This window comes from Pinus tabuliformis, chromosome 9 (genome assembly GCF_031772625.1).
Source record: "Pinus tabuliformis cultivar Carrire ecotype Pingquan chromosome 9, CPIR1, whole genome shotgun sequence".
Classification (NCBI taxonomy): domain Eukaryota; kingdom Viridiplantae; phylum Streptophyta; class Pinopsida; order Pinales; family Pinaceae; genus Pinus; species Pinus tabuliformis.
In genome coordinates, this window is record NC_142307.1 from 226881045 (window position 1) to 226907391 (window position 26347).

At 38.3% G+C, this 26347-nt stretch overlaps 2 protein-coding genes and 1 pseudogene across 10 annotated transcripts in view; 2 read left to right on the forward strand and 1 right to left on the reverse strand.

The window, feature by feature from the left end:
• LOC149148004 (ras-related protein RABH1e-like) overlaps nt 1–26347 on the forward strand; it is a 479517-nt gene that overhangs the window by 380253 nt on the left and 72917 nt on the right. The window lies entirely within an intron of this gene.
• LOC149148005 (double-stranded RNA-binding protein 1-like) overlaps nt 1–26347 on the reverse strand; it is a 127694-nt gene that overhangs the window by 18279 nt on the left and 83068 nt on the right. For 2 of the 3 annotated variants that reach the window (XM_089441569.1, XM_089441568.1), the window contains exons 3-4: nt 12291–12516; nt 11744–12154 (exon numbers count right to left, since the gene is read on the reverse strand). In XM_089441569.1, coding sequence (XP_089297695.1) covers nt 11790–12154; nt 12291–12516 — 591 coding nt within the window. In that variant the 3' untranslated portion in view covers nt 11744–11789. The remainder of the gene's footprint in view (nt 1–11743; nt 12155–12290; nt 12517–26347) is intronic. The other variant, XM_089441570.1, reaches the window with a different exon arrangement.
• LOC149148006 (uncharacterized) lies at nt 5319–7207 on the forward strand (annotated as a pseudogene).

The following is a 26347-nucleotide window of genomic DNA, read 5'->3' on the forward strand; positions in this document are numbered from 1 at the left end:
TGAGGTTTGAATGGATGAAATTTAACCCCTAGTTGGCTAGAGTTGTATTATAATTGGGCCACTAAGAGGGAAAGTGGTTCGATTCTATTCAAGTGCATTTTGTTCCATAATAAAGCAAAGTAGTTGGCAATGGATAGAGAGAATTAAAACAAAGGAGTTTGTGTTATCTAACAGCCCACAAGTCTCAAGGAACTCCATAGAGAGTATCTACTTCTTTGCATTTGCCTCATTTCTACTACAGAAAAAAGTAAGCAGAGCGACATCACCTTCTAGTTGTGTTTTCTCCTAAAAGGGTTTCCCAGATCATATCATGGTGTTCATGGTGTTTGGTGTGTGTTTGTATTTCATTGTCCTCTATTTTCCACAATTTATCTATTGCATGCATAAGCAAAAAATATTAATTCATAAATCCAGAAATCCAAGGAAAAGTTAACCCTCATAGTATAAATTTCATGTTTCGATTTATTTTTATTAGATATGTTGTGACAAACTTTTCAGTGGAATATTTGCAATAGCTTACAGATCATGCAAGGATTTTCAGATTGAGGACAAGAGCCTGCAAGAGATGTGCACTCTAAAATAATGCCAAGACTACTTTTTCAAGCAATGTGCATATAGATTTAGAGGGGATTTGGATCTGCTACATTTGGATGTATGGGGACTCACGTCATCATCTTCATTGACAAGTAAGATCTATATGTTTCTTTCACTAGTAAGTCTTCTATATAAACCTAAATTTATCTTACAAAGACCAAAGATTAGGTCTTTAGTATGTTCTGAGCAATGTTACCAGACTCGGAATCGACAATAAATCGGCAACGCAAAAGAGCAAAGGGTTTAAATGGGATCAGGAAAAAAAGGGAAACAATCGGTGAATGCAATAAATAAAGATATACATGTATATTGAATTAAAAGAAAACATTTTTCATTGATATCAAATAAATCCATGTCCAAACATTGCATAATATCAACAAATGTCGAAAAAGTCATCAAGACAATGTGTATACTTCAAGTATAAAATATATTTAGTGTTGGAATTCAAAATCAAGGTGTTTGCAGTTGTTTGACCAACGTTGATTGCAGAGTTGTTGACCGCAGATTTGATTGTGTGTTGATCAGGTTTAACCAAGAATTTCGGGACTGTTTTGGGCTGATTTGGACCATTTTTGGAGGTCAAGTTGATTGGGTTTTTCTGTTGGTTTGACCAATGTTAACATTTTGGTTAAGGCATCTTGTTGACTGCAGTTTGACTGGACAGTTCTGATAGTGTTTGGGCAAGTAAATTTTGTATATTGAACTTCTCTCTCTGTTGAACTTTTGAAGAATAATAAGAAGATTTGATCAGAGGGTTTTCCCCACATTGGGGTTTTTCCCGGGCATCCGCCAAATATTGTGTCCTCTTGTCTTGGCTTGTCTTCTTCTTATTATTTATGTTCTATCTGCATTTACTATCAATGTTAATGTGATTGCTAATCTGGAAATTGATATTGGGCTAATAAGAAAAATTGAAGTAAATTGTTCTTAAGCACAGAACATACCATTGTTAACTAAAATTAACAGTTGTTAATGTAAGTAGGTTTGGTTGCTATAGTAGTCAATATGAGATCACGACCTGTTTAAACTAATCGCCTCACTGAAGCATGTTGAGTTACATTGCAGACAACGCTCATTTTGTCGTCGTTATTAGAAATACTTTGTACTGCTATAATTTGATTGGCCAGTTTCAAGGATATCTATATGTCTATGAGTTTGTGTTGATGATGACGTGTGACTCAACCAAATAATAGTGACAGTTAAGATTGCAGATGTTTTTCTTCGTGGAAAATATCAATGATTGCTAAGTTGTTATATGCAAGCCATGCAAGGAGAATTTATGGACGGGTGCATCATCATCATCAAATAAGTGGAACACGAGCAAGCAATGGACAGTAGTACTGGATCCCATGGTGTGGCAATTTGCTCTCTACTATAGTGGAGACCCATGGCTCTCAACGCTTGCCCTACAAATGCCAATATGACTCTCTGGAGGGCTTAGACCCCGTATAGGGAGACCAAACCCCAGATGAAGACCCATCTGTGATCCTGTATAAGATCCAGTGCATCTCCTTACCTTCCAGTGCAACCAATCATCAGTGTAATTGAGTAAATGAGTTTAAAAATCATGGAACCAAGTGGACACTTTATGAAAATTCTTCAACAAAACTCCTACTGCAGCAACTGATAATATTACTCCTATTTTTTAAATTCCTTTAAACAAATTACTTCCAGTTTGCTACGGCAAATATCGTAATACATACACAGCAACCTTCACTTAATTAAATTAGAAGTGGAAACAAGATATTGAACAAGAAAGAAAATACAACACAATAAACATCGTTATTTTTGGACAAATGTCTCCGGAAAAACCCAATGCACGAAAACCGGTGCAGCAATTCTGAGGGTTTATTATTATTAAGCAGTAGCAAATTCTAAATACATCTCTGAATACCTCTCAAGTTATTCAATTACAGAGAGAGAAATATTGGTAGAAAGATTTGTGAGATTACCTCGCACTATCACTGGAAATCCTGGCTGATCCAGCCCTAGAATGATTACCCGCTTTCTCGCTACCTTTGTGTCAACCCAGCGTCAAGCTCTCTGGGGACAACGTCAATCCTCTCGTTGGTCGATTTTCTGCCCATGAGATTCGATTTCTGCCTCCCAGTCTCACACCCCGGCTCCCGGCTTCTGAAACTCAAATTCCCTCTGCAAATTTTGGACTCCCTCTTGGCTTCTGCGCTGCCTCTGCGTGGCTCTGCGTCAACCCCTCTGGCTCAATGCTACCACTGCTAGATTACTCTCTGCCTCTCTCTGTTGATGATTCTCCGGCTGAGAAAATCACTCTCTCTGGATGTTATCCCTGCCCCTCAACTACAAGAAATCTCCTCAATCGAATTTCCTCCAGAGAACTTCTCACTTCAGAAATTTGATCTCTTGATCTCTTAGTGTATTTTCCAAATGACCCTCAAGCCCCATCTTATATCTTTCTATTGGACAACCAACGGCCTAGATTAACTCCTAATCAAAGGCTCAGATCGTTTTGGCTTGATCTCTGTCTTCTTCTAGAAGTTACACACGCAATTAGACTAATAACCATTAATATTTTAATTTTCCTAAGTTTAGATTTAGAAACTCCATTAAAAATATTAATTATTTTAATAAAATCATTTCTGGGTGGAATTTCCCAAAACGCTTTCTGGGTTCTTTGGATTACATGTGCCCAAGCCCCCCTACAAAATTTGAGGCCTAGAGCACATGCAATGCTACCCCAAATCAACACACTTCATAGTGGTATACCCTTCCATAATGGGCTTTAGATTGTACAAGTGTCTCCATGTTCAAGAAGAAGGTTAACCAAGGACCCTATTAGGTGGTTTCAACCTTTAAGGGAGTGACAGGTACTCTTTGTCTCTTTGTGATCTTTATACTTTGAACATTTGTATAATTGCTTGATGAAGAGAACATTAAAATAATAAGATATCTAAAATTCACAAGTAATTATCAAGAAAGAAGAATCAAAGCATTAAACTATCTAGCACTTGGTTTCTCAAAAAATGGCGATATTTTCCTTAGCTTCTCATAAAGCTTCAAACAACATTTTAGCTCGATGGAACAAAATAACATACCCATCCAAAAAAGCACTCGAGTTAACACACAATAGTTGGATAAAACCTTAAATCAGATTAAGATAAGCTTTCAGAACTTTTTCTAAAGTTCAGAAAATATGCACTTCTTGTATCCTTGTTCCTATAAGACTCATAAACCTAGAATAAATAACAGTACACACAATGACCAAATACAAGAGGGCTGAATAATCATGAATCACCTTTGGAATTGAAAAGCACAATGGCCAACTATGTAATGACCCATCATTAATATAGAGAGCACGAGAATATTAGCATGCATACGATGCATGCATATGATAGCTACATATGCATGTATCGCATGCACTGCACTATTAACTATATTCTAAGTTACCTAAAATATTAAATATCCTGACACCCCTTCATATAGAAAAGTCGCATTCACCCATCAGCACATATTACTTAATGCCTCATGATTAATGAGCGATTACCAATGATATTAAGTTTAAAAGTATAAAGTAAAAAGGGTTATAAAGAAAATAAATGTAAAGAATTATGTAAAGTCTTAAAAATCAGGTTATATAATTATCTATTTGAGAAATTTTAATAAAGTATGTGAATGAATTATTAAAGGGATAAATTAAATCAAAATAAAGCATAGGACAAATAATTAAACATAGGACTTAGGACTTTTAATTAAACATATAAAAATTTTAATCAAAGTGAAATGGCACATGTTAAAATATCCTGAAGATAAGATACGACTCTGCATGTTGAGAGGTGTCATTGAGAAGGGAAGCGGTGGGCTCATAGGTGGAGGGAGCAACCACCGCTAATAAAGGGTACATAAGGAGAGGCCGAAGGGAGGGGGAAGGGGGTCCGTGTTCTTTGCCTTGAGAGGGTATTTGCTGTGAGTGGGAAAGAAACTGATTCGGGTGCTGTTGGAGGAGGAAGGAGAGGAAATTTACACATACTGGTTATGATTCGGAACTATTGATTCGGAACTATTGAGCCTTGCTTGTTTTGAAGTTTCTGGGCACGGGGGAACGGTATGCATCGGTTGAGAAGCATACTGGATCGAGTATCTAGGTATACTCGATTTGGCTGGGTGGTTTTGGTCATTCGGTAACGAGAGCTCTGGAGAAGTTCTGCAGCGTCCTCATCGCAACAGCAGTAGCAGACCAGGTAAGTACTTCATCAAATCAATTAATACTATTTCAAACAGTTCGGTAAATTTTTACAGTTTCACCATCTTTACAGTTTCACAGATTCACCATCTTTATAGTTTCACAGTTCAGTAATGGCTCTTTATTTAGTACGGCCACTACATATGGTATCAGAGCGTTCGTTCAAACCCTGCGACCTCAGAGGCCCTACGCAATTTTGTGGTTGCTTCGATTCACTGCACAAATAGTCATCTTCTGTAAATTAGCCGTAAATTTGTTTTCTCCTGAATTTCGCAACGCGGCAATCTCCGCAATTTTGCGCAGCATTTTACCATATATGTGAAAGGCGAAGAAACTGCAAGAAATTCAGAAAAGGAGAGCACGGCAGCAATTATTTTAAGAATCTGCTAGCTTCAAGAAATTATCAGAAAAGAAGAGGCGCTGTGCATAGATAAGGCGAACTTTGGAGGAAAGAATAGGAAAACGTACCTAAACAATGTTTAGGGCGGAAAAAAAAAAATAAATATTTGCCCTAAAAGGACTAATTGTGTAATTATGCTGGTTCGCTGCTAAGAAGAACGTAAATATTTCTCCGGTTTCTCAAATTTCATGATATTGCAGAGATGTGAACCAGCTTTACACAAAGGCGCGTAACAGTGGATGATATTTTCGCGTAACAGTGGGTGAAATTTGCAATTGATGAGATAGGTATTTTTATGGCGAATTCCGAAGTAATTCCTGGAACACCCGAAGGTTCTGTGAATTCCTCATCCCTTCACAAAGAAAGTTCTGTTGTCTGCTTGTTAAACAAGCGTATAAGAGCCCTCCGTAAAAAGTATAATCGGATTCTGCAAATTGAAGAGAACAAATCACACGGAAAGGTTATCAACAAAGAGCAGGAGGAATTCGTGGATTTTGTTCTCAAGAGACCAGATGAAGACGGCGGTTCTACAAATGATAAAGAACACAGTTCTGTAACCGATAAAGAACACAGCTTCGCCGATGATGGAGGCTTAAATAATGAGGACTCTGACGGGAAAGGAATTATGGCAAATGGATGCTCCGAAGAATCTAGAAAGGACCACGAGGAGAGCTCTGCAATGGACAAAGAGGCTCCCGATATAATTGCCGTTGCAGACCTCTTGAAGGTTCTGTATTTTGCAAAATTATTCAATGTCTGTTCTCTTAATAGACTCGCATCAATTATGTGGACAAAAACGCATGAAAGAATTTCTTGTCTTTCCTATGATTATGTCACGAAGGATGCTACAGATCATCTCCGAGAAGAAGATCTTGATGCATTATCGATGATTGGATCATTTATGACATCGAGGCCACCTAATGCAACTATTTCACACAAGGATGCCTTTCAGATTTGTGTGCATCATGCAAGGCAGTGGTTATGCGACTCGGACCAGCCCATTCACACAAACTCATCTCTTTCTTATAAAAATTTGAGGGAGAGACTGAACAGGATTCTTTCATCGGAGTATTTCATCACAACTCCTGAATTAAAGACAATCAGTCATGAAACTGCAGCCACAGCAGCCACAGCTGCTGGACAGTATGTTCCTGAAGTTTTTTATGCATCACTTATCTGCTGAAGATGAGCTTCTTCGTCTGGAACATGTATCAAATTACATTCAACAGCAATTTTCATGGCCAGTGGCAGATGGACGGCCAACAATTTTCTATCACCGTCCTCGAGAGAGAACATCTTAACATGCCAACACGTTAAAACCCCAACAATGGCGATGAAGGAGGTTCTGGCAGGATTGCACACGGAACGGGCGTGCGTGCGTGCTTTAAGAATGGCGAGAAACAAGGTTTCAGCGAGAACCGAAAACGGGACGCGAATCTTTAGGGCGTATATGCTATTTTGAAGGTGTCTGTCTTATATTTTTCGAAATGTTACCTGCCAACTGCCTCCGTTTGGTCTCTTATGGAGGAAGAGGACTCCAGTACCCTGCTCTTTCTTCGTCAGACTCTAAATATTATGGATTGCCCTTGAAATTGAATAAATTTTTTCCGGAGAAAGCGTTTTCTTGTTTTGTATATACGGCATTTTAACCTCCGGACGTTGAAATCCAACCGTTACCAGTCGGGAATCAGCTACCCACAATATAAGTGCTACTATGAGGATGCCGAGGACTATGCTGATGACGAGGGCACCGGATCGAAGTTAAGTGGGGTCTTCATCTTTATAATTTTTACAGTTGATTGTTTTGGACTGACATGGCTGCTGCTTGCCTTATCTTCTTCGTCCTTGGTCTGGCTCCTGGTATCGTTCTCGGAGGATCCACACTGGCCTTTTGCCCGTGCCCTTCTCTGCCTGAAGTGGTCTTTGTATGGCCGGAAAAATGCATGGCTGCTGACTTTGGGTCATCTGAAACTCCCGTCTTTCACCCTTCCAGGGTTAGTGAGGTATGTATTCGTGCATTTTCATTTGCCTTGTGGGTATAATTTATGCCAGTCTTACTGAGAAACATTGGTTAGAGCACACTGTTCGTTCCTGAATTCTAGACATTAACCATATGTACTCTTCTATTCCCTGCAAATACTGGTTTTATTGTGGATTGATGCACTCATAGTCTATAGATTTTAGGTCGTGTTAGTTTTATGAATGAATGTTGTATTTCATCGACAATGATTTCCCTGTCATAAAGGGTGGCACCGTTGTGACATAGCGATGGTTATTGACACATGATTCTGTTGTATCTAGAGATGCATGCTTCAAATTAGTCATCTTCATTCTCTTAGAGCAAATTAAGGGGTTCATTTTAGTTGTTCCCTTGTTCCTATGTCTTATCATATTGAAAGATACAGATAGTATGAGGTAATAGCTATCTCTTCTTGATTCACCTATGTTTCTGTAATTCCTCAGTGGGTACATCCAGATTTTACCATCATTTGTCTGGGTTGTTTGTAGCTTCACATTGCATTCTGTAAGTGTGGTTGAACTATATTTAGACTGAAATTGCAGACTTATTAGTGTATTGAAGGACATGATGAACTAGCTACTGTGGGTCTACTTTTAGCCTCCTGGAAAATTAATTCACCTGGTTTAGGGTCATTTTGGTCAACCTTTTTTAAACAGGTGAATTTGTTGAAATTGAGGTCTGTTAGCCTTGTATCAATTTGACATGCTTAATAAATTTCTACCTTGCTAAATTAAAGTACTCCATTTGGCAGACTTCTAGAGAAAGATTCATCAATTGAAAAGGGAGACATGCCTTATGGGTGCAAAATTAATGAGTTAAATTAGAAATATTGCGTATACTCCATAAAATAGATAAAACATAAAAAGGTCAAACATTTTCCATAAAATTATTATTATTATTTACAGTGTATAATATTTCGAAGGCAATACAGATTTGCCAAGGATTTAATGTTGCTGCAAGAATATGTTTTTAAAAAGTACACTTTGTTACTTTTTTTTTTCAGGTTAAAATTAGTTGGACTGAATCAAACTTTATAGACTTATCATAAAAGAGTGTTCACATAATAAGCTGGACAAATTCTAAATTGAACTTAATATCTTAATCTGCTGGATGTGGTAAGCCACCCCTTACTAAGTACAATATAAATCAGGTAAAGTTATTTTCTTTAAACTAGCTAGAAGAGAGGAATAATTAGAAAAAGTAAAATGGAATTGTCATTGACCGTTAAAGGGATGACATTTAGAACCAGCAGAGGGCAAACACAGCATACCTTATAACCCCAAGAAAATTAATTAGGGTGGCTTGAAATACAATCCATATTTGTTATTTCTCTTTATTTTGGAGGGCTAAGACCAATTCTGAAGACCGAACATAGCTCCAAAATCCAACAAGAACTTGGTTGATTATTTATGACAATTTATTTAGACAATGCAACCAATGGTTGTAGAGAAATGAAATAGTTTAGATGACAATCATACGAATTAGTTTGGATGGCAAGTGGAATAGATGTTAATGTGAATGATTCAGAAATGCTGTCAAGTATTTCGTGCCGCTCCTAAAGCAGAATAATATGCTTCGTATGTTGCTTTCTCTACTGAAAAAGGCTATAAATTTGAGAGCAAGTACCAGTTATAGTTTAAAACTTTAGGATGATGTAATGCTTTTAGCTTGAACATTAATAGTTCCCTCAAGTGTTTTAAAACATAAATTGACTCTATCATTGGATGAATCAATCCTAGCATTTACAAAGATAACTTTATTTGTACAGTTCTATATTGCACTTCTGTTTGATTCTATTATCTTTTGCGTGAGTTTATTCCTTAAACTCTATGGTGATTGCACTCACTTGATCCTTTTTAAAACGATGTTTTACGTAGTTGCATAGTTAGTAATATATTCTCGGCTAATGTTGTTTGTGTGCTGATTTTATGGTGACAATGATCATAAAGTACTACTTTGATCACAGGGGAGGTATCGCTTTTGGATAATATTTTGTAGGAGTAAGGTTTGGAATAATGAAGAAAAGTGAACGGAGAACTCGAAGTGAACATAATAAAAGATTTTATATATGATGTTAAGGATGTTAGATTTATTGATGGATTGTTGGAATTACAAAGGAATCCGATAGTTGGGTAAAGGAGATCAGCATGCTAACATGTGGTGGTATAGTTGATCAATTTATTTGAGATGGTTTATATTGCTTTACAACTGATTTACATAAGCAGTCCATTGGCCTATGGTTGAACAGCAAGTAGAGGACGGATAGGATGGGAGCGGAAGAGATTAGGAAGGATAGGATGATGTAGTGATAGCCTGGGGGGGGCCTGATGAAGTAAAACATGATCATTAAGTTATAAACCTAAAAGTATTCAAAACACCAATTTTATAGTGTTCTCACATTAAGTAAAAATTTAACCTCAATACTCAATCCGAACAAGAATGTACTAATCACTATTATAAGTATTGAACTCTAACTTCGGGACGAAGTTTTCTGAAGGAGGGGTGTATGTAATGACCCATCATTAATATAGAGAGCACGAGAATATTAGCATGCATACGATGCATGCATATGATAGCTACATATGCATGTATCGCATGCACTGCACTATTAACTATATTCTAAGTTACCTAAAATATTAAATATCCTGACACCCCTTCATATAGAAAAGTCGCATTCACCCATCAGCACATATTACTTAATGCCTCATGATTAATGAGCGATTACCAATGATATTAAGTTTAAAAGTATAAAGTAAAAAGGGTTATAAAGAAAATAAATGTAAAGAATTATGTAAAGTCTTAAAAATCAGGTTATATAATTATCTATTTGAGAAATTTTAATAAAGTATGTGAATGAATTATTAAAGGGATAAATTAAATCAAAATAAAGCATAGAACAAATAATTAAACATAGGACTTAGGACTTTTAATTAAACATATAAAAATTTTAATCAAAGTGAAATGGCACATGTTAAAATATCCTGAAGATAAGATACGACTCTGCATGTTGAGAGGTGTCATTGAGAAGGGAAGCGGTGGGCTCATAGGTGGAGGGAGCAACCACCGCTAATAAAGGGTACATAAGGAGAGGCCGAAGGGAGGGGGAAGGGGGTCCGTGTTCTTTGCCTTGAGAGGGTATTTGCTGTGAGTGGGAAAGAAACTGATTCGGGTGCTGTTGGAGGAGGAAGGAGAGGAAATTTACACATACTGGTTATGATTCGGAACTATTGATTCAGAACTATTGAGCCTTGCTTGTTTTGAAGTTTCTGGGCACGGGGGAACGGTATGCATCGGTTGAGAAGCATACTGGATCGAGTATCTAGGTATACTCGATTTGGCTGGGTGGTTTTGGTCATTCGGTAACGAGAGCTCTGGAGAAGTTCTGCAGCGTCCTCATCGCAACAGCAGTAGCAGACCAGGTAAGTACTTCATCAAATCAATTAATACTATTTCAAACAGTTCGGTAAATTTTTACAGCTTCACCATCTTTACAGTTTCACAGTTTCACCATCTTTACAGTTTCACAGATTCACCATCTTTATAGTTTCACAGTTCAGTAATGGCTCTTTATTTAGTACGGCCACTACAAACTACTTCACCCACAGGTTGACAGCTTCTAAGATAAAAAGTAAATGAACCAAAGATACACAAGATTAAGACACCTTACCAACAATAATCAGAAACGAAGATTGCCAGATGGAAATAAGGCAACTTTGCTGTCTATGCACACTTGTCTTTGAATCATTAATGAAATCCAATTAGACTTACAAACCAGTAGTACTGATTTGGGGTTCACCCCAACAGTGGTGATTCTGTAAGACATCATCAGGTGTCTCATCTTCGAGAGTTTACCAAGAATTTTCCATAAGAAACAAATTGGAGGTAGAACGAAAAGGGAAGCTACAACAGTCAGCAAATCTTCATTACAAGTAATCTGCTTTGACACATTGTACCTTTTGTTCTCCATAAAATCCTGAAGAAAGTTATCATGAACGTATGCTTAAGGTTCCGATGTGGCTAATTCATACAAAAACATGTGGAACAACAGATCAAGTTTGGGAACCACCAATCGCCAAACATGCAGAGATTCAAGATAAATTTCCACCTATCTTAGACATGGACCACTATGATTCAATAATCTTCTTGGAGATTCATGCCAAATTACCTCGTTACTCCCACAAGAACAATCTCTTTTAAAATACCTTTTTCCCATGATTCTTGCAATTGAACCATTGTTTAAGGAGTATTGAATATCTGTGCATATATTTGTTTTCCCTAAGCCACAAATTACATTTATGGACTACCAGTTTAAACTCCTCAGATAGCTTGGAAACAAAAAATAACTACTGACATAAATATGAACTGATTAATACCAAAAGGCAACCTAGCTGAATATACCAAGATGACCAAACCTGGCAAATGAGAATGTCCATTCTGTGCTAGAGATTAGCATGGAAATAAAAGATAACTACTGGCATATATCTGAAATTATGAATATCAAAAGGCAATATACCTGAACATACCAAGACGACCAAGCCTGGCTAATGAGAATGACCATTCTATTCAAGAGGAGAGATCTCCTCTTGAGTCCCATGCTCTTCGTGCTCTTCTTTCAGTTTCTGCACTTCTTTCTCCACTGGAAGTTTCTCAGTCCCTTGGTTTGACAGCTGCTTATTTTGTTCATCACTCCCTGGAAAATCTGGGGTTCCATTCTTCTTTTCTTCTTTATTTGATGGAAATTTATGAATTTCATGGTCTACCTCCTGCTTATCTTGTTCATTTTTTCCCAGGCCATTTGTTATGATGTCTCCTTGATTATGTTGTTCAGACTCCCCCAGAGCATCAACCATCACAACCCCTAATTGCTTCACTTCTTCCCCGGCACTCACCACCATCTCTTGATCCTCACTCTTCCGCTTTTTAGCTTTCACCAGATGAAGCACCACGGCAGATCATCAGTACTTTGCTCCGTATTTACAACAGTTGGTAAAGAAGTAAAACAGAGCATTATCAGAAGTTTCAAGAGAATGAAAAATAATCAGCAATAGAGAGAAACTTACAATACTTTGTTTCGATTTCTGACAGTGCTGTTCGGGCAGCCTTAATTTCTGCTATCTTCTTGTTTTTTGCAGGACCTCCTACATAGGAAATCCCTGCAATCTCGACAGTAGAAATAAAGATGCCTGTATGTCCCTCCCTTGACTTTTTGCAACAATAAGAAGGAACTGGCAAGTTCAGTTTCTGTGCGTACTCCTGAAGTAGGTTTTTACAAAGTCCTGACTCAAACTGGGATGACAACATAATGCGTAAGGCGGGAGCTTTGCTGCTTTTTCGAAAACTTCATAACAGTCACCTACACTTCTTTAAAAAAAATAGAGGAACGATCAAAATGTACATATAAATTCCAACTAATAACATCAACATTGTCAGCAGAAGATATTCTTTTGGGAAAACAGTAGATATCCTTGTAAACATGACACTGGGGATGCCACTGGCGTGGTACTGTTCGCATCATATAGGTGATGCTTGGCTCTTGTATTCTTGTGTCATGTTGGCGAAATTACATTGTTAGAAACAGATTCTCGGATCCCTCAGATAGGTATATGTGCTGTGTAATGTACCCAATGCCCAATGTGCACTGTGAGGATATTGGGTACTTTTAACCAATGTGGAAAAACTCAAAGTCGGGATTAAATCAGCAAGGGTCCAGAAATTGAAAAAGTCGTTAAAGTCACGAGGTTTTTGAAAAAGTCGGCAAAATTAAAAAAAAAAAATACAAAAATATTCATTTTAAAAATATATATTAAAAAAATTGTTAAAAAAACTACCTTGCTCACGATTTTTTGGAAAAACTCCCGATTTTATCTCGACTTTTTCAATAAAATCCCCATTTTTTCAACAACAAAAAAAAAGTCGTTAAAGAAACTACCTCGCTCACGATTGTTTGGAAAAAGTCCCGATTTAATCCCGACTTTTTCAACTGGGAAAAAATTGCCAAAAAGTCGGCCGATTAAATCGGCTAGTCCAAAAAAATGGACTTTGCCGATTTAATCGCGACTTTTTCCACACTGCTTTTAACCACCCAAGTTCCCACCAATATACTAAGAAACCGAATTCATTGTTTTGTTATTAACTATTTACCATAAGCAAGCATGACAGAACAGATTTATGCATCATAGATGTAACCATTCAATTATTCACGAAACCATAAATCATAAATGCAGGGAAAAACAGGCAGTTAGAAGAACAAACTGGTAACTACTTCAACCATTGCAGAAACATTAACAATTCAGTACTAGTTCAACACATTTCCTAGATACATTTATGAACACTTATCTGTCTGGAATTGTGTAATATCCCCATTTATGAACGGCCAGGTCACAGGAGCGAGATTACGTCATAAGTGGGCCCAGAGGGTTTTGGAGGAGTTTTATGGGGCCCAACGGGGTTCACTTGCTTATATTTCATCATCAAGGTCAATTCTGCACAGTTCGTTCCCGGTTTTGTCGCATTCCGACAATTCCAGTAAAACTGGTTTATTATCAACCTATTTTAATTAAATTCTCTAAAAGCGTTATTTGGAACAGAATATTTGGAGAAACACCTTAGTGTAGTCGCTCATTGGAACCAGGATGAAGAGATCTATAGGATCAGATGGTAAAAATGACTTTCAGTGGCCAAAAAAATCGTGGAGGCAGATTAACCATTTTCCACTATTAAAAGTGACTTAAATAAAATAAAATTAAAAGAGTCACTTAAATAAAATAAAAGGGAGAAGCCTCTAGAATGGAAATGAAATAATAAAATAAAGGTGCATCTAGAAGATTGGAGAGATCCATCAGATTTTTAAAAAGGGAGGAAGCAAGTCATTTGGGGTCATCTTGGATTTGGATATTTTCTATTGGAGAGTTCTTTTGAGAACTTGGTTTTCAGGTTCAGAGAGCCCTAGAACGAAAACCCTTGGGTTTCTTGGTGTGTTGGACGAAACCCCGACTCACTATTGTGGAGGTTTCATTCAGAAATCTCATTAAGCTTCATCGGCATCAGTTGATGACTCAATCTAGAGTAGATTTGTGGGTTGGAAGTGGGGATCACCCAGATCTACAATTTGGACTCCCTTTCCAGTTTCAATTTTGGGAGGCCGTGAGCTATATTGCCCGAGTAATTTTGGATGCCATCACAGCCATTTTCTAGCTATTTTATATTGGCATGTAATATCAGATTCCATATTAATATATAATAAGGTTGAGATTTGTTGCATGTGTCTTTGATTATTTTGAGTTGTCATATTTAAGATGGCCAAATTTACTACTTGTACCATTAATTCATTGTGTTTTAAATAAAATTTTATGGTGTGTTTTTTTGAAGAAAATTTCTAGAAAATTTTGTCAAATTATTATTCGGGATATTACAATGGAATCAGAGCAAAAATTTTAAGCAAAATTCCAAAAGGAATATTACAGTGGTATCAAAGCATGATCTTTGCCAATTGTGGATTTGAAGGAAACTAATGTCAAGTTCAAGATGCATGAGGGTCTATTCGTAGATCGAAACTCATTTAGACTGGGGAATGAAGGGTTTCATTCCAATTTTAGCAGGATCGAGTTGATAGTTGAAGGGTTAAGTAACCCATAGAGCAAAGTTGCGCTCTAGTTGCGAGAGGAGTTTAAGATTGGATAGCGTTTGGGATATGTTTTCACACTAGACATGCATGTCATAGTAGCACCTACCGAGACGAGCAATGTTAGCAATTAAACAAGTGCATCAGAGAACATGCAGATATCCATTCTCAGCAACTCAATCCCAGCCAAAATAGTGTCATGAGGGATTAGGGCATATCAAGGGAAATCCAATTGCCCCTTCGCAATGATTGTGGTTCAGATTGTGTATTGTTACAATGTTAAGAGACGTGCATGGATGGTAATTGTGTGGTTACGTGCCATCGAGGAATGCATGGGAGCAAGGAAGGTTTAAGATGCTCTACGATTTGTATTGATGTGTCTGAATAATGTATGTTGATGGACAAAGTACGCTTTGTTTTTTGCCTGTGTATGGAACAAGGGATCGAAAGTGCAAAAGAAAATATGCTTGTAGCATATGTTGTGCATCGGGCTAAGGATTACATCCAGCATGTGGGATTGATCAGGTAATTCATGTGTAATTGGTCGATGGAAAGCTAATGTGATTTAGTTGTGCATTGTGTTGAAAAAAGTAACCAAGTTCAATCTTCATGAATTGTATTTGAGTCATAATGAATTGTATTTATCAAAAGAAAGAAAAAGAAATTTTTATTATTATTAATATGACTTATTAAAGCATGAATTCCATGTTGGGGTCATCATGTTTTAGGTCAAAATCCCCATTGAGGACTTTTAGGATTTATTTTGAGTCATTAGAGTCATTATCCATTAAAAGAGACCCTACTTGGGCCTTTGAATCATGTAAAAATGTTTATTATTGAGTCAAATAAGCTATTTGTCACCTCCACACCAAGTCGGCCTCAAGGAGATCAAGTCGGCCTCAATCTGGGTAATTCGACCTCACCAGAAGCCTATAAATACAAGCGATCCGAATTCATTTGGAACACACTCTCTCACTCAAGTTCGATATCCAAGAAGAAGCGCTGGAAAAGTGCAAAGTTGAAAAAGGAGGCTAAAAGGAGTCTGAAGTTGGAAAAGAAAGAAGAAAAGGTCAAGATCGAAATTTTGGGCTATCTATCTCTCTCTCATGTGGATTCCTCTAGGAGATCGAAGTCTCTCTTGTCAAATCGAAGTTGTAGTTGTTGTTGCTGCCAGATGCTGGGTCGAAATTTACTAGTGCAAGTTGTTGTTAAAGAAATATCATCTGCAAGAAGGAAGAAAGGGCTGACTTGGTGTGGAGGAAGTCTGTGTCTAGGTCAAAAGTCTTGGATTATCTCAAGAAGTTATTAAGGAAGAGTTGTTGACTGGGCTTTCCCCTAGAAAGGGGTTTTTCCATGGTTGTCCGCCTATATCTGGTGTCTGTGAGCTTTGTGCTATTGTTTTGGTAATTGCTTGATGAACTAAAAGATAAAAGAAGAACATAAAGATATGAAAGTCACAAGTAATTATATATATCAAGAAAATATTTCTGCCTTTCTAATTTTCTAATAGTGATCACCCCTCTTTTACTTCTCTTTTTCTCCTCCAAAATTTTCGGCCTCCTATCATAGACGGCCTAGCTAGGGCACCCTACGAAATCCCTTAGGGTATTTCAAATCCGCTTGGACAAGAATCTGCGCTATCTTTCTGCTTTTCTGATTTTATAACACATTGTTGTGTTTCTATACCTATGTCAGTGTATGGGGTTTCGATTGATTGTTGTTGCACTATCTTTCTGCTTTTCTGATTTTCTAACACATTGTTGTGTTTCTATACCTATGTCGATGTATGGGGTTTCGATTGATTGTTGGGCATAATGTTATAGTTCTTGCCTATCAAACCTCCTTGCAACAGTATGGTAGCTCGGATTTGATTGCACAGTAATCTCTAGGAAATAATGCTAGGAGCGGTGTAATGTCATCTAGTGCGATATTGTCCAAAAGGTCACATATCTGAAATCACATCCCTTGTGCCAGTCATCATTCAAATAGCAACATAATTATTCTTACCTAAGAAACATTGGTTTCCTTTTCAGAAGGCTGATTCATTCCTACTGAAGGTCAAGGTGGTCACTTTCGGCAACATCAAAACTAATATCTTATTATCCCCTCTATGTGGCAACTGAGTGTTTATTATTACAAGTTGAGGTTTAAAACCCAAAGGCATAGCATTATGACCAATGGCAGCAATCGTGTATACCTACAACAGATCGGTTGGGCGTTGATCTTTATTTAAGCATTGGATCGACCAGAGAAGAAATAGTGTTGTTGTAGCAGACATAGAAAATGGTATAGTGTTGTTGTAGCAAAGAGAGAAACCAAGTGCGTGCAACTATTGGTTCGACCAGGGTTAAGTGACAGTGTGTATAACTATTGGAGCCAGAATATGGTGCATTATGTTTTGTTGTGTAATTTACCCTTGGATTGACCATAGATTGGTGACCAAGCATATACATATATGTTTACCTCTACAGACACTTGCAGCAGAGTCTTGCTTGCTGTCACTGTATATGTTAGTCATGGTTATTATCAAAGGCTCTGTATAGTTGTGTCTTGATGTCATGGTATATGTTGCTGAAAGTGTAGTACAATGCATACATATTTTTTATTGTCTGTCTGAGATTTGTTGAGTCAGAGAGATGGAAATAGGCCTTAGAAGGCCCGAAAAATGTTGTTACGAATATAATTCATAACAAGTAAAATAAATGTAAATAGTAAATAATCAAATATTGATTAGGTTAAATAGTCATTAAGTTAAGTGAAAAGGCATGTCTAAAAGACATGCCCTGTCACGAAAGGACACCTGCTTGAATATATATATATGAGGGTCCTCATTGTAACAATCATCACTTATACATTTATATATATATAATAAATTATTATTACAAATACCTCTTGTGTATTTTTACATTCAAGTCTACAAGCTATCAGTTTTTATGCTTCAGTGGTATCAGAGCCATGGCACACAATATAATCATGTGGGTCTTTGAACATTGTTCGCCGCACAATGTGCCATTACGTTCATGTCCTGAATGCGTTGAGCAGTTTAGTAAAATTCAAGAAGCATTTTAGCGTTTAGAAAAATCATATGCAGAAGTTAAAGAATGTCGAAAGGAAATCAATAATAAGGAAGATGATAATAACAATGAAGAAATTAAAAAAGATCAAGATGATGATTCAGATGAAGTTGATGTTGAAAGTAAAGGAGAAGGAGCAGATACCGAGCTAGTTAGAGAACTAAGTGATCAAGGTGATGATCACCATGTAACTCGTTCAACAATAGATATGCATGATGTTTTTGGTTATTCTGGCAAGGAAGAACAACCTGAATATGCTTCTCAACATAGTCCAGAGCAAAGTGTTGGTAGGGTTACTTCAGAGGAGGGAAGAAGTGAACAAAGGGGATTACATCAGGATGATATAATACATGATGAAGTGGATCAATATGAATCAGAAGAAGAACAACAATATGAGCAAAGGAAAAAGGAGAAACCAGTAGTCCCTCCCTTAGAGCTGGAGTTTCCATTACGCCCACCTCCAAGTCAGCTAGAACCAATGGATATTCTAGACGAGGAGAAAGAGAAGGCGACTCAGAAAGAAAAGGCACAGAAAGAAAAGAAAGATTTGGGACAACAAGAAGATTTTGATCCAAAGTTGGCAGATGAAAGAGCGCTTGAAGTGGAGAAAGAAAACCTTGACAATGTGTCAAAATCACTAAAGAACCTTGAACTTCAAATCAAGGATAAAAAAGAGCAAGTTGCATATCTCAAGGAGGTCTTGCTTTATGAAAAGAAGACAGCAAGGAAAAAAGCTAAACTTGATAAGCAACCAAAACTCCTCGAGCTGAAAGAAGCAATCTCTTGGATCACACAAAAAATTAAGAGCAGTGGGAAAGAATTGGAGAAAAAGAAAGAAGATCAGATCACCTTCACCAACAACAGCCATGAAGATCAGATTCACAAAGAGAAGTTACCAAAAATACACAATTTTGCAGACAAAATGGGTGCCAAAAACCTTAAAGTGTTTGGCATTGACTTTGGGTTAAAAAATAACGTGCATACATGGAGGGCTGGAGCCTATCGAAGAATATTACAGTTACAACTAGTTCTCTATGGCCTTGGAGGGCTCGAGCCTATCGAAGAATATTACGTGAGAGAGTATGAGGTACAGTGTAGTTGCATGCAGTTGGCTTTTGCCATTTTAATGAGGGAGAAATTTGAATGGATTAATGATATCGTTGTGTATGATCCGCTTGTGTCTTCATTCGACGAAATTGCCATAAATGCCCTCGACTGTACTTGTCTCTCTGTCAACGAAAATTGCAGATGGGCAGTGGATAGACCAACGCTATTTTTCATGCCTCACTGTGCAACTTTTCTCTCCGAGAATGTTTTGAATTCAAATCAACTGCAATCAATCCTTGCCCGTCCTACAAGCGAAAATGGGAGAGGTAAACAAAACATATTGTTCGAGTTGAAGAAGCAGTGTGGTAATAAATTGACATTAAAGATGCAGGGCATGCTAAATGGTTTCGCTGCTTCAAAGGAAATCCAAGCAAGTTTTACAGCAAATTTAAATAACAAGCTAGTCAACCATCCACGTGGGTTACCCGCTGACATTTCAATCTGCTGCGTATTTCAGTCGGCTAACATCGTTCCAATCACACCGTCGCTCGTGTCCCCATCCGCTACCCTATCCGATGTTCAACCCTTGCCCACGAAACTCTGCCACTCCCACTCCGCGCTGCTCTCAATCCCGTCTTCAATCCGCCCAACATTTCGACAGTATCCACTCCAATGCAGCTTTCCAAACCGCTACCCGTCAAATGTCCACGGGCGAGTCTTTCTAGTCTTTCCACGACAAGAGAAGAAAACATCGCAACAAATGGGCTGGAGGTACAACGAATAGAGTGGACGGAAATGACTGGACTTGAGTATGTCTGCATCTACACTAGCACATCGTTCTCTTTCACATTCTTCTGCTGTAAATTCTCTGTCGGCAGGTGTGACGAGGGGTGTGTCTTCTATCAAAGGTCAAACAACATGTCTTGCGTAGGTTCATTGGGCTCTATGTATATATATGTTCGGTGGGTACTTGTTGTCTCTGCTGCGTGGTCTATCGAGCCCGTCAGCGTCAACCATGTTGCAGACAAACCCCACACCCAACACACCTTTGACCTGTGCATACAGAGTAAATTGTGTTGGGGGGACATACGCAATGGTCAGATTGTGAAACTGAAGACCTCCAATAGAAAAGTATTCAATGTGCAAGAAGCAGTGGCGTTGTAGTCGGTGATAATAAAGAAGATGGTGGAGGACTTCGGCTCTGAAAATCCCATTCCTCTGTTGTCTATGTCCAGCGAGATTTTAGAAAATATTATCAAATATTGCACACATCATGTCGATCACCCCCCATGTCCCATGGAGACCCCAGACGATGTTGACCCGTGGGATGTGGACCTTGTCAAGGTGGATTGTTCGACTCTGTTTCAACTTGCACTCGCTGCCCAATATTTGCATATCAGGAGTCTTTTCGACATGGTCTGCCGAAGAGTTTTCAACATTAAAAATGATCTTACTCCACCAGAGCTGGAGGATATCACGCGTGAAGTACCTTGGGCTTTCAATAACTCATAAATGAACTCTCAAATGTTATAATTATGATTATCAGCCCATAACATATATATTTCTTATTGTGTAGTAACATTTACAAAAACAAAAAAACAAACAGTTAAAACAAGTGTAAAAAAAACAGTAAAAAAAGAAAAGAGTTCAGTATTAAAAAATAAAAATAAAAATAAAGTGGAGATAGAGAAATCCTAGCTTTAAGACAGCTTTTAAAAAAAAATCCAAGGGAATATTACTGATGAGCTACATGACGAGAGGTTGGCCAGATTATAGACATCAAGACGACAGACACTAAGTGAAGAAAATCCACAGCATTAAAGCTTTGAGGACAAAGCTCCCAAAGGAAGGGGCTATGTTATGAATATAATTCATAACAAGTAAAATAAATGTAAATAGTGAATAATCAAATATTGATTAGGTTAATTAGTCATTAAGTTAAGTGAAAAGGCATGTCTAAGGTATGCCCTGTCACAAAAGGACACCTGCTTGGATATATATATGAGGGTCCTCATTGTAGCAATCATCACTTATACATTTATATATATATATAATAAATTATTATTACAAATACCTCTTGTGTATTTTTACATTCAAGTCTACAAGCTATCGGTTTTTATGCTTAAAATGCCATGAAAAAAATTAGAGAGAAGGCAACAACGCAACATCGCATCTGTTGGTTTTTTGGATTGCTATAATCAGAGAAAAAGGCAAAACAACAAACCCTTCTCAAGAAGAGTCCATGTTATTCGACAGTTAGAGCAGCGAAGGGATCTGCAGAAAGAAAGGGATGTGGGAAATTTGCTCTTTGCACAAGGGTCAGATTTGAAGATCATGAAGGTGATCGTGAAATCCCTTCTTTAATTGGAGAAGTTAGACTCACTTCTTTTTGAGGTAAAACAATAAAACTGGAGGAATTTAAATTGGGCCCTAAAACCATCAATGTTTACCTTGATACAGAAAAAGTTCTTAGAACACCTTTGTGAAGTGATAATACTTATGGTTGCCTCATGTCTTCGTGAGATCATGTGGATAACTTCACCTATACCTTCTTACAATGATGTCATTATCAGGGATGTTTTCCAAATGATAGTAGAAATCTTGCAAGGGTTGCATAACACCATGGGTCCTACCTGGGGAAAGAGGCTCAAGATTTTAGAAATCATGGCCAAAGTTATGGGTATCCATGATGCCTTTTGTAAGCTACAACAGTCCAAGTTGTTGCCCATTTAAAGGAAGGAACAAATTGTCTCACTTGTTGCCTATGAATTAGCAGAAAGGTTAGTTAGGCAAAACATGAGATTGTTAGTAAGACAATTGATCGAGGAAGAATTCATGAGGATGCAAGTTACAAGTAAGGGTTGTTACCCACCACCTGTGGGTAGTGTGTATGGGAGAAAAAAAATCTCCTAGATGGTCCTCAATCGACAGCAAACAACCCCTTGTAGACACTAGATAGATCGATGTGCCATTTTCTACGCCACCTGAGCCGGTTATGTGGTCCCTCAACCACTTGTCATGAATGTATGTTTGAAGGTGGGCCTTACAAAGGTATGGCTTTTCATTAGTATAGTTGAGTAATTTTCCTTACTTGTCATGGCACTTTTGGACACAGATTGGTGGGGGGATTTGGCAGAAAGAGTGGGTTAAGCTTATATTCTTGTCTCCATTGCTTGATTTCATGGTTACCCTTGTATTCTAGTCCCGTGGGATCTCCTTTACTGACCATTTGGCTTTTGGATTGGCACTTCACAGGAAATCCCAATTTTGGTTGCGTGGTCCCGCTTCCCAATACCACATACATCACTCCCCTTCCACTCATTTTACCCCCATTCATCCATTTTCCCATTTGGGTCCACATGTGTCCACTTGGTCCACATGGAGTTAGCCTTCGTCTCCCCTTGTCCACACCTTAGGTCGAGCCTGGAACGATGCCCCGAAGGTTGATGCAACTAAAAATAAAAGACAAAGCATAATTGGCCACATTCAACAGGAAATTGTACCACAAAATGCAAAAGATGGCCGGGACAAACATATTTAGCACTTGGGCAAAAGCCAATACATGAGCTATACCCCCTTCCATGCCCATCACTCTGGTTCCTATAGGCCCTAGATGAGCTTCCTCTATCATTCATAAACCCATGATTATCCCAACCCCTAGTGGGCGATGAACTGCCCCACCTTAAAAGGGGTGTCCACTGCTATACTTTACACATCATGCTCTCATTCCCTTGAGCCCCGAGCAGTTATGAAGAAAAATCAATAAAAGGCAAAAGGCATATGATGAAGGGTGGAAAAACAAAGGTCAAGGTAACTCATGTACCACGATTTGCTCCCTCCTGCAATTATATACCCAAGTATGGGATTCCCCTATTATAGCTACCCTAGCACCTTGACATGTGACCCGGATGTTTCCCCTGATCCCCACTCTATTCCATTACTATATCATTTGCCACCTTCCACTTGAAGGATGCACTATGGACATGTCATCCCCTTTAGAGGTTGAAACCATCTTATAGGGTCCTTGGCTAACCCCCTATTGAGCTTGGAGACACTTATACATGCGAAAGCCCACTATGGAAGGGCATGCCACCATGAACTGCCCCACTGGTTCCATGAGTTGTAAACTCTTCTACTTGATTATTCAAATGATTTGTTATATTGGAGGGCAAGGGGATGCATTTGATCTTATGTAGGATTGTAGGTGGATTGCCATTTGGGGCTTGGTCTCCTTATACGAAGTCCTAGCCCTTCGAAGGGCCACTTTGTTACAGGGAAAAGTGTCTATTTAGAACTGCTCTATCCCACTAAGGTGTGATAGCTGCCTTAGAAACAAACAGAGAAAAACTACTTTTGTATTTCCTTTATGAACTATAGACAGAGAGGAATAGAAAGAACCAACTTGTGTCTTGCGCTAATCCTTTGATCCAATCTCTCTCTTCTTTGACAGTTTCCAACTCCTTGCTGCCTTACTTGCCCAGCTTCACCAAGTACCTGTAAGATCACAGAAAAAGAAAACTATACAAAGACATGGATCTATATTCATAAACAACTTAGGATTAGATTTAAGTTAACCATACAAATGTAACAAGCATCAATGAAACACAAGCATGGAGGAAAAACTCAAATAGTTTTTATTGATAAACAAGAAGATCCAGGAGGAGTTACAACCGATGGTTCCTGACCCAGCATCAACCTCCCAGCAAAGAAGCCCCTCTTCACCTCCAACAAAGCATAAATGACCCAATACTCTGATATTTGTCTCAAAACCAACAACAATTCCTTACAATGTGCAAAATTCCAACCTCTGGATCTCTAGGATGAGGGATCCATATATAGATGTATGCAAGGAGGATGAGTCAGCTTGTGATTTGATTAGTGTCTTCTCTCTGTCAGTTCTTGCTTCCACTTGGAGACTGAAGGCCTCTTACTCATCCTTGGTCGAATTCAGTGAGGCAAGTGTCATAGGAGAAGATTCTGGAAGCTTCCATTGTCTCTCCACCTCGCGGAATGACACTGCCATTTGTCATTTCTCGCCCAACGCACCCTCATAGTGTATTTAGGTGCGTTGCAACGCACCTAGCTAGTGTGTTTAGGTGCTATGCAACGCAGCTAGCCAGTGGAGCAGCTGAAATGATCCTGTTTTGACTTATTCTGAGTAGTTTCTGGTGGAGAACTTCTGGGAGAAGCTGTAATTTGTTGACCTTGTTCCTTTAGGGGTTAGAACAACACTTTTAGGGACTTAGGAGCCCTTGGTTTATGGACATTTCATGCTTGGAGCTGCAAGGCACAAAAATGTCTATAACACACTTTGGCACTTGTAGGGTTGGTGTTGAGAGCTATGCGCCTCCACCATAGCCGAGATTACTTCTTGGATCCCCAGCAGCGTTTGATGATTACTCTTATTCCACATTTTGGACGAGGTTGATAAACCTAGATCACCATGCGCAGTGGGTTCCACAAATGCACCATACACTTGGCAAATGTTCCAGGGCCCAAAGGATTGTTCCCCGCTACAGAGACAAGGCTTATGTCATCATTCCAGCCCTTACAGATGGTTTGCAAGCATTTCTGATCCATTTGGATACCCATGAGGATAACCTCGTGCCCCCCACATCCACTTGGGAGCACCACAAGGTTTTGCTTGGAAAACAAAGGGCCAACCCCTTGTCCACTATGTTGGGAGTCCATTTCTACATCATGGCACCCTTTGGACTTCATTAGGCCTCCTCAAAGGTCCAACGACTCACTTAATTCATCATTCAACCCTCTTGAGAGGCTTATTCATGTATTATTGAGCTATTTGGTGGGCTTGTCACCAAAAGTACTTGTTATTTTGCACATTATTTTATTCTAAGGGCTAAATTAGGCCAAAATAAGCTAAATCAGATTCATTACACATTGTACAAATAGATGATCACTTAATTCATTCTCTCATCATCACTTGGATTAATCATTCTCTCTTAAGAGATTTTCATTATTCTTTTTGGAGGACGAAATTGGATGGATGGATGAATTTTGATATTTGAATATCTTCATTTTAGTCTTGGAGCTTCTATATTGGCATATGTTGATGATTGGATATACTTGTTATCACATGTAAGTGCTCTTTTAATGCCATTTTGTCATTTTTTTCTATTCACATAAATGATGCTAGGATTTTCACTATACTAGGCCGAAATTTGGTTGCTTTTCTTTGGTGAAAGGGTATAAATTTGTATTATATTAGCATTGCATCATGTTGTGGGCCATGTTTGAATAAGTGAATCTTCCTAGAGATATTTCATTGAAATTTATCTCGATAAGTCATCACATATTGCACATTGAAGTATAAAGACCTTGAAGCAATTTTCATCATGCCCTAATTGTCATGCGAAATTGTTCTAGAGGCCTCCTTGATTCATTGAAATCTTCTTGACTCCATTTCTCCCAAAGGAAAAGGCACTAGTCTTCCATAGGTGATCGCCTTAAAGCATATTTTTCTCACCTTCTCCCTTTCTTTCTAGGCCTGGCCTACATAGGTTGCATTGGGCAACACTTATCTCACAATCCAGCGATCCAAATACTTCGATTTAACTGCGCTAGAGTTTGCTCTAGAGGCACTCTGAGTTTGAAGCAAATAAGACAGCGGGATCTTGAGATATTGCGAGCCCTAGCTCAAGGACCATTTCCTGCCCTAGGTTTCCCTTGGTTAGTGACCTCATTGGGATCATTGCATTACCTTTCATTGAAAATTCTTTCTTTGATCCCCTTCTCCTCCCTAATTAATTCAAGCACATCATTGGTTGCTCAATCCTATCCCCTTGACCTAACCTGGGGTCCACTTAGTCTCGTGTGGTCCCATAACGTTTGGAAGGTAATTCTTCAAAGACCATTTAGAAACCAAGTCTTCATAAGGGTTTCTAGGATTAGGTCCCTCCTCAAGAAGTCTCATTCCTTAAACCTAGCCCCTAAGACCCTCTTAGCCCTTCTTAGAGAGCCTTTCATCTTGCCTGGCATATGATTGACACCTGGCACTTGGCACTTCTCAAGACTTCTTTATTAGTGGCTTGACATATTAATTGATGGCATTCTTATCAAACAAGAGTTATGACATCATCATTTGGAACCAGGCATCTATTGTCTTCAACCTTATCATCTCATTCTAGGGTTTCATGATATTCATTAGGCATATCAAGAATATTTGCCACCTCAGCCAATGCTATATTGACATCAATGACAACCTTGACTAACAGATTTACATTATAGTGATCCATTGACAAGATTATTGGATTTTGATTGCCATTTAATTGGATAGTAAAGAAGTTCAGTCTTGGTATTATTCTCCTTGGGTTATAGGTTGAGGCATGTTTTGTCTCTCTAAGAAATCCAAATC